The 9,448-nt window shown below is 38.1% G+C and overlaps 1 protein-coding gene across 1 annotated transcript; it reads right to left on the minus strand.

Moving 5' to 3' along the window:
- Window positions 1–5,750: 5,750 nt before the first annotated feature.
- Window positions 5,751–9,159, minus strand: LOC148018286 (cyclin-dependent kinase B1-1-like). Its single transcript, XM_087661791.1, has 8 exons — window positions 8,780–9,159; window positions 7,630–7,780; window positions 7,476–7,537; window positions 7,244–7,355; window positions 7,043–7,136; window positions 6,755–6,824; window positions 6,512–6,650; window positions 5,751–6,376 (listed from the first exon to the last, which is right to left on the minus strand). Exons 1-8 carry the CDS (start codon window positions 8,974–8,976, stop codon window positions 6,284–6,286), a joined length of 918 nt encoding a protein of 305 aa, XP_087517917.1. The 5' UTR covers window positions 8,977–9,159; the 3' UTR covers window positions 5,751–6,283.
- Window positions 9,160–9,448: the final 289 nt, after the last annotated feature.

Genomic DNA, 9,448 nt, shown 5'->3' on the forward strand with positions numbered 1-9,448 from the left:
GATCAATGAAAAAATAGAGCTCATCTCTTGAGACTATTGGTGGCTTTAAATGTAGAAATTAGTCAAAGAATTTGTATGCACGTGTGCAATAGAACCAAAGCCCCTCACCATCGACCTCATGGGTTGCTCCATCCCTTGCTAATCGTCCTTGGTAATTTGTGTCAATGGGCATCATCACCAATATTCCTTACTCCATGTATTTATCCCCATCCACAAGACAATTACTAGTGAAGGCATGGCCCATATTTTCCTTGTGAATATATCTATTCTATTATGGGTTACCAAATGACATTGTTTCAAATCAAGGACCACAATTTTTGTCAAGTTTTTGGAGAAGTCTACTCAAGCTCCCATGCATCCAAACCAACCTCTCTTTAGCCAACCACCCTCAAAGTAATGGACAAATGAAGAGAGTAAACCAAGTCTTGGAATGATATCTCTGATGTAAAGTCAATTACCATCAAGATAATTAGGTGGATTTACTTCCCTTGGCTGAATTTTCCCACAATAATGCTAATCAAATCTCTACTAGGCAAACTCCATTCTTTGCCAACTATGGAATACACCCTAAAATGAACATTTATATGATTTTCCCAGTAAAGAATCTAGCAACTATGAATCTAGTCAAAGATCCATAAGATGTTAAACTTACATATTTAACAAGAAAAAAGAAAAATATAAAGGCAATGCCAATTGACAAACAAATGCAATGTCTAAGCTTAGGTTTTATGGAAAATTTTATGTTCTTCTCACTGTTCCCAAAAGCTAGATTATCAAAGACTCGGGTTGTTCAAGATCATCGGTCAAGTGAATCTAGTCAATTATCGTCTCTAGTTTCCACAAATCGATGAGAATTTACCCAATACGCCATGTTTGAATCTTGAAGCCTTTCCATACATTCTCAATAAGGGGAAGGAACTTACAACCACCCACAACCTGTTGGTCACCTAGAGTACGAAGTCAAGACTGTCCTTGATTTTAACATCTCTCATGGAAGGCTGGAATACCTTGTTCATTGGAAGGGCTATGATGCTAGCAAGTGAACATGGGAACTAGCCTTCCATCTTCTCCTAGTACATGCTAAAGTGAAGGAGTTTCATCAATGACATCCATTGAAGCCAAGAGCCTTACCAAGAAACCCAATCACTACTCGTGGAACTTGTTGTAGAAATATAGTATTTTCTAAAAAGTTCCAAAAGATTCGAGTTGTAGAAGATTCTAAGAAGGTTCTAGAACTGGAAGGTTCTAGAATAGCACTTTCATTAGTTTCTACATCAGTATTGCTTATATCATCACTTATGTTATCAATACTTATATCATAAGCTATGTCACCATCTAGAAGTTTCCCCTTAACCTCCTCAACTCTAGTATGAATTGGTCTCTTGGGCTACAGGCCCTTTACTCTTGCCAACACTAGTTGTGAGCTCCTGTTAAGTAAGTTCTCTCTAGTTCTAGTTCAAGCCATGTATCTCCAATTTTTGTATTGTCTTTAATCTAGTCTTGTATCAAGGTCTTATTTTGTATCAAGAAATATATTGTTGTACTTCCTTTTTTGTAATAAAGAAATAAGTTTCTTCCTCTTCAAGTTATTATTTCATAAGTTGTGAGGCAACAATTCTTATTCTTGCCAAGTTCTTGTCTCCCTTGAGAAGGGTCACATTTCTAAGAACTACTTCAAAAAGAAGGTTGAAATTAGATATGGAAAAAAGAAACAACATAATTATGTATCCACAAATAGAAACAATGATAACATAAGTGAACAATTAGTTATCACCACATAACTTCTCATAGAGAGTGGTTTAGAGAGATGCACAATCCAATAGTCTCCAAGCTATGTGGAAATAGAGGATGATGCAAACCCATCGTGTTACATTGGAAATGTTTCTTTAAGTATGAAAGATGGTAAAGAAAAATACTTGGCTGATGTGATGCATATACTAAACATAACTAAGAACCTAGTTTCTATTGAGCAAATGGTGGAACAAGGATTGTTGATTCCATTCACATCATACAATCATTATGTAAAGGACTTGGAAATGGTTATAGGTTGATTGCAAAAGGTAAGGGTGCCAGTAGATTGTTTACTCCTATTGTAAATCTTCTTGAAATGGATATTGCTATGTTTGCATAAGGTTCAAATGTTATGGCTAACATTGAACTTTGATATAAGTAGATTAGTCATGCAAATGTGCAGTTTCTAGAAAATATCCACATGAAAAGTATATACATAAGAAGCCACTTGAGTTTATACATTTTGATATATGGGATCCTACAAAGACTACAACAATGAGTGGTTGTTGTAAGTATTATGTCTCTTTCATTGATGATCGTGCTTCAAAAGTGTGGACTAGTTGTATTGTAATATGAGACTTCTCTTGAAAGATCACCCTACATACCTCAACCACCTACTTTGGTATTGTATGCACATTTTCCTCCTTGAACATAATATCATGGTTGTGGATAATCTTCCAAGCCTACAAATTTCAAAGGCAATATAGCCCATCTCACCTACATCACCATATCCAAGAAAGATGCATTTGACAAACTTTGGATCCAAGTTGTTGCATGTCTTTGAGAATATGGTAGAAAGTCTCACATCTAAAGACTCATAAGTGCACATACAAGAGAGATTTACTAGATCATAACTCCTCTACAACTCTACTAGCAAGAGCAGTGCATGGGGATCTATTTTGAGAAAAGTGAGATATTCACTCACTCTAAAGGCTTCAAATCTTTGGCTAAAAAGGAGACATGGTCACATATTGAATATTTGAGGTCGGATGGAGAGGGAGAATACTTCTCCAATGAGTTTACATGTAGATATACTCCATAGCAAAATGAAGTTACCAAAAGCAAAAAAACATGCATACTACAGAGGTGGCTCAGCATTCATATCTGAAAAAGACTCACCTCATTACAATTGGGCTGGAGCAATTGCTACTACTATATACATTATGGACAAGACACCCACAATTGATATATATGATATGACACTTAGGAAAAGTATACAAGTAAAAGGCCCAATTCATCCCATCTAAAAGTATTTGGATATATTTCATACATATCCTATATGAGTTACATAGTGAATTCAATCCCGAAGTATAAAAATGTGTACTTATGGGATATTCTCTTAAGCAAAAGATATACGTGAGTTGAGAGCTAGCAAAAGATATATGTAAGTACTATAACCCTAATATACGTGAGTTGAGAGCTAGCAACAATGTTGTCTTTAATGAAATGAGAAAATGATATATGTGCAAAATACAATTGGGGTTGATGTGCATGAGTGTGTCAATGCAAAAACCAAGTTAATAGTCACAAACATTGAGTGGGCCATAAGAGTCTCCTAACCATGGATCTATTAGCAAATCTCTGAGTGATAGATTACAATCACACATTACTCCACTAAGTACATCACAGATATCATATAAAGGAAAGAAAAACGTTGGAGCCTCACATGTTACAACTAATATATCAAGTTTCTCTCATGTTAACATGGATTTAGATGATTCTAAGAAGAGCTTGGATAAAGAGTTTGGGATTTAATCTATTAAGACACCTTGTGTGAGAAAAGTAAAAAGGATGCTAAATCACTTGCTATAGTGATCTAGATCCATATAGGTCAACCAAAGTGAAAAAGACAATGCAATGATTGAGATATAATAGCTATGTAGCTCATCACTATGCATGAATGGCTAAGTTGTATAGAATATAGAGCCCACTAGTTTTGAGGATGTAGTGGATAATAAGCATTGGAATAATGTTATGGATAAAGAAATGGTTGCACTTAAGCAAATGACAAATGGGATTTATAGTAGAGAGAGACAGTGACATAACTAGTAAATCACATAACTATCCATTTATGATATACCATGATATACCAAAGTATATTGAGTAATGATGGTGCAATAACTCCAAAGGCAACAAAGTTATCAATTACAAATGGATTTACAAGGTGAAGCAAATGAGTCCATTGAATGTTACAAGACAAGACTAGTTACCAAGGCGTGTACAAGTAGACTTCTAGCATTGATTATGAGGATACTTGCTATAGTGAGGTCTATTGTAGCAATGGTATCATCATCAAAGGAATGGATCATGCATCAAATGAATGTTAAAAATGTCTTTTTGAATGGGGAGTTGCAAGAATAAGTTTATGTGGAGAAACCACTTGGTTAAATGGATGGCAATTATCCTAATCATATATTCAAGCTTCGTAAGGCCTTGTATGGGCCAAAGCAAGCACCAAGGGCATAGCAAGATAGGATTGTGCAATATCTTATTAGTACTTGGTTAAATGGATGACAATTATCCTAATCATATATTCAAGCTTCATAAGGCCTTGTATGGGCCAAAGCAAGCACCAAGGACCAAGGGCATAGCAAGATAGGATTGTGCAATATCTTATTAGTACTTGGTTAAATGGATGACAATTATCCTAATCATATATTCAAGCTTCATAAGGCCTTGTATGGGCCAAAGGAAGCACCAAGGGCATAGCAAGATAGGATTGTGCAATATCTTATTAGTATTAAATTCTACATAGCACATACTAATCACTCCTTTTATGTATTCGAGTTATTCAAATATTGTGATCTCATTACTATGTCAATAAATGTAAATGACTTGACTATCTAAAAGGTAGGTTCCTTAAAGAACTTATAATTTAGTCATAATGTTTATGTACTTTTTAATTAGCAAACTAAGGATGAAGAGTGGATTATCTTAATGATATTATCCTATGAATGATGGCCAATTACTTGGGACAAATTAAGGATGAAGAGTGGATTATCATCTTAATAATATTATCCTACGAATGATGGCCAATTACTTGTGACTATCTAAATGCATTAATTATACAAGTTTCGAGGACCTCATCAAGCAGCATCTTAAGAGGACTACTAATCTAAATACAATCTTTTGGTTTACTCTATAATTTTGCACATGTTTGAGTAATAAGCTCTCATAAATATACCTTTGGGATAGCTATCTCTCAATCATACTTTTGGAAAACAATTGTGATCCTTTAATGACCTAGGCTTCAATAACATCAATAAGTAGCATCAAGTATTGCCACACACAAATCTATGAATGATGGCCAATTACTTGTGGCTATCTAAATGCATGGACTGTACAATGACTATACATGTTTCAAAGACCCTCAAGTAACATCTATAGAGGACTTCCAATTTAGACCTAATCTATTGGTGTACTCTACAATTTTGTAACATGTTTGAGTAATAATTTTGCACATGTTTGAGTAATAAGGTCTGTGTGACAATACTTGATGCTACTTATTGATGTTATTGAAACCTAGGTTGTTAGAGGATCACAATTGTTTTCCAAAAGTATGATTGAGAGAGAGAGAGAGAGAGAGAGAGAGAGAGAGTGTGTGTGTGTGTGTGTGTGTGTGTGTGTGTGTGTTGTGTGTGTGTGTGTGTGTGTGTGTGTGACACATGTATTGTATTTAATTTCACATTCTAATTGCAAGTTTTGGAAACTAAGGATCCTTTGTATATTTATACGACAAATGTAAATCAAAGATATATAAAATCAAAGACAACCCAACACCTCATCAAATTCTTAAATATAGCAAGTTTTCGTTCTTTTCCTTTCTGGATACATACCATAATTTCAAATCTGCTGGAAAAAGCGTCTACTCATAGCTTTTTTGGAGCCCAAGGTCATGAAAACATCTTTGAAGAGGAAATTATGTTTTTAAAATATGCATTTTTTACGAAGGGTAAGAATTCCAAAAACGGAAAATTTGAATTTGAAAATAAATAAATATATAGGCAACAATAATTCACAGGCTAAACTGAAGGCCCTCCAAGCATCTTGTACCCAGAAACCAGAGTATTAGAGTGCAGCCATGCATAGAACTATCTGACATTTTAGATGCCAAATAGGTAGGTCAAGTTTGCATCGTGTGGCATGCTCGTTTCCTCTCCTAGTTACTGAAAATATAGTAACCTTTACTTTCAAATACAAATACTGACGAAGGGTGCGGCAGGCACAAGTCATAAAGTTTAGAGCTGCTATAGAAACTAGCTAGCAAGCCAATCCAGAGCAAGATATCAACACACATGTAACACAAAGAGAGGATCAGAGTAATCCTCTGCCATACAAAACAAGCCCTCTGCCAAGCAAAAAGACAGGAATCCTTGAAAGTCAAACGGTTCCATTTCTGACGCTTCGATAAGGATGGAGATGCATCCTTGAATCAGTGTGTTTGAGCTGAGACTTGTCACTGAATCAGTTCGTTCCTCTGGTAGAATACCCATCAGAATTGAGATTTGTCTAGGTCGTCAAAGTAAGGGTGCTGTAATGCTGCTTTTGCAGAGGTGCGCTTGCAGGGATCCAGTTGTAGCATACTCTGCAAAAGTTGGCCCATATCAGAGAAATTATGACAAGTGAAAGAACGATGACAGCAATAGGCCACAGTGCATCTGTGTCTATGCCCGTCATGGAAGGAAGATGCAAAGCTTGTCAAATGAGGCTAGATACTCACAGACAAAAGCTCTACTCCTTTGGGGTTAAGATGGGGTACAGCCCTGGCTATGTCTGCCGGTTGCCATTGCGGATACTCATGCCAATCCCTGAGCTTGCTGACACCAGGCCATGTCTCCTCGTTTGGTGTTCCTAACAGCCTAGATACCAACAAGATGTCATTCTATGAGCTGCTATATCATTCTATGAGCTGCTACTTGTAATTCCAAGCAGATACAGTGCACAATTAATAGACTAAACATACTTGAATATATGTAGAAGTTGTTGCAGCTCAGAATCCCCAGGAAAAAGCGGCTGCCTACGAGCCAATTCAGCTGCAGAAGAACCCCAACCAAATCAGACCAGACATACACTATGATTATCTACTAGTTCAGACACCTTATGCCCCACTACTTAGAGCCATCAGTTGTCCAACATCAGACTCCCAACTTTCACAAACTGTCAACTCAGCTGCTATGCTTGTCACACTTAGATAATGATCCCAAAATATCAGCTCACTTAAGGTGAAAACAAGAGTCCACGAACAACCTACCAAAAATGCAACCAACAGACCATATGTCCACAGGAGTTGAATAATGAGTAGCTCCGAGCAGCACCTCTGGTGCTCGATACCAAAGAGTAACAATCTGCATATCAATTACCAAATCAAACCCAAGCTTAGATATAATTCAATACATATTAGTAACAATCTACATAATAACATCTAAGCCCCAATACAAGATCAGGCAGTTACCTCATGAGTGTAACTCTTCAGTGGCACTGTGAACGCTCGGCCAAGCCCAAGATCTGCAATTTTGAGCAGACCCCTTTCTTTATCTACCAGTAAGTTTTGGGGCTTCAAATCCCTGCAGAGTTACATTCTTCTGTATGAGAAGGGTGGTGGGCAAATCAACATAAAGGCAACGGTTCTTGTTGATTATCTTAACTAGCAGAAAGATAATGAAAGAAACAAGTCATTTGCTTGCCTGTGCATCACCCCGTGACTGTGGCAATGAGCTACTCCCTTGCACAATTGGTACATAAAGCTCTGTTTACAAAACAACAGATGGATGAATACACACAACTCACTACTACATTTGTCAGAATAACTTCCATGAGTATGAGAAAGCTCCATTTAACCTGAATAAGCTTGGGTGGTAGAGGAGTCCGACCCTGGCCTTGACCTCGTCCATGCAGATCAATATATTTCTTAAGATCTGTGTCCATATACTCAAAAACCAGGTAAAGCAAGGGCTTCCCTTTCTTCTCCAAATGTTCTACACAAAGAAGCCTGCACACAAATGCAATGCATTGAATATACATGAGGTAGCTAGCTGGCCACGTCCCTTCAACTATCAAATGTTTTTACATAGAGCTAACTGAGACCCACAATGCATAAGCAACATGCATCTGATTAGGAGCAAATGGTAACAACATCAGAGTACACAGAAAACGTTGTAGATCACATTAAGCCAGAAGCGACCTGCTAAGTAGGACAGAAACCTTTCTTGTTACATCAAGAGAAAATCAGCTGACCACAGCCTCCTCAATTTTGGGTCATTTTAGTTGTTACCATGCACCATTGATAAGCAATCATGATTGCAGAACTATATATAGTTAGTGATGTCCCTAAGATAGAAGGAATATCTCAAGTATATACCAACTAAAGCACACAAAAGCAGGAATCAGAAGAACATGAGCAGGATTCAGCAGTACAAAAAGGGCATCACAATGGCAGAGCCTTTCCCCTCAGCATCATCGAACAGGAACACATAATGAGAGATCCCAAGATTCAACACTGCATCCCTCATATACATGGAATCTCAGGACAATTCCAGGATGATTGAGCAAAGCCTCAATAATGTAACAACGTCCAACCTGAGACCAAGATCCAACGTCTCCCAGATTAAAGAGAAACAAAGCATACATTTGCCACTTGCGGATGCGGGCAATCAGAAATTCAATGAAAGGAATCGGGCAAACTTTCCAAAAACATTCAGGTAGAGAAAGCAGAGCAAATGCTGTCAAAGGATACACAAGCTGGTAGAGTAAATGTACGAAAAAGGAGGCACAAACAGTGACATTGAGAACCATGTGTGATTCAATGGAAACTTCAGAACTTATGCTGTACAAGTAAGCGCGTAACAGAAGATCTGCATTGCGGCACAAAACAGGGTTGATCATGGAAGCGTTCCGAAGAAAGAAAAGAGTCTGCGAGATAAGAAATTACAGTAATGGCAAGAAGGAAAGAAGGAAGAGGGGAGAGAGAGAGAAAGGGAGGGAGCCATGCCTGACAACATATATGCTCTGGGAGAGCATTTGGAGGAGGGAGACCTCGCGGAGGGCAGTGGAAGGGACGCCTTCCTCTTCCATTTCGAGGCGTGTCTTCTTGAGGGCCACCAGGCGCCCTGTCTTCTTGTCGCGGGCCTTGTAGACCTTGCCGTAGGTGCCCTCGCCGACCTTCTCCAGCTTCTCGTAGTTCTCCATGGCTGTCTGTTTATAGACTCTGTCCTCCTCCTCCTTCTTCTTCACAACAGAAGGCAAACACAGAGAAAGACGGAGAGTTCGATAAGGAGGATATCGACTTTCTAGGGCGAGTGTCGTAGCGTAAAAAGGAGAGAGAGAGAGAGAGAGAGGAGAGAGCGATGGGGGTAGAGCCGTTGCGATTTTGAATTTGCCCTTTGGAGGGATCACTCCTTTCCCAGTTTCAAATTTTATTCTCCCCTTACCTTTTGTTTTCTTTTTTATGGAACCTCCCCCATCCCAGTAAAAAATAAAAGACTCCCAAACCATATTACCTAGCATTGGAACATCTTATAGCTTTTGGTAAGGCTTGTTTCACACTCGGGCACGGGACGGAATAGCATGCAAAACCTTTGTCCCCATCAGTTATCTCTCACACTCATCTGAATGCTGTCATGGTAAAGATCCAAGTTTCCAACCTATGATTTTGAAGGTA

The sequence above is a fragment of the Lygodium microphyllum genome, chromosome 21 (genome assembly GCF_053477565.2).
Source record: "Lygodium microphyllum isolate KBCC chromosome 21, Lygodium_microphyllum_v1.1.10, whole genome shotgun sequence".
In the NCBI taxonomy this organism is placed as follows: domain Eukaryota; kingdom Viridiplantae; phylum Streptophyta; class Polypodiopsida; order Schizaeales; family Lygodiaceae; genus Lygodium; species Lygodium microphyllum.

Excerpts from the sequence above, each read along its gene's own strand:
- LOC148018286 (XM_087661791.1), bottom strand. The coding sequence starts at position 8,976 with ATGGAGAACTACGAGAAGCTGGAGAAGGTCGGCGAGGGCACCTACGGC. Across the intron at positions 7,781-8,779 it reads CAGAGCATATATGTTGTCAG|GCTTCTTTGTGTAGAACATT; the intron begins GCATGGCTCCCT and ends ATTTGTGTGCAG. Across the intron at positions 7,137-7,243 it reads TGAAGAGTTACACTCATGAG|ATTGTTACTCTTTGGTATCG; the intron begins GTAACTGCCTGA and ends ATTGATATGCAG.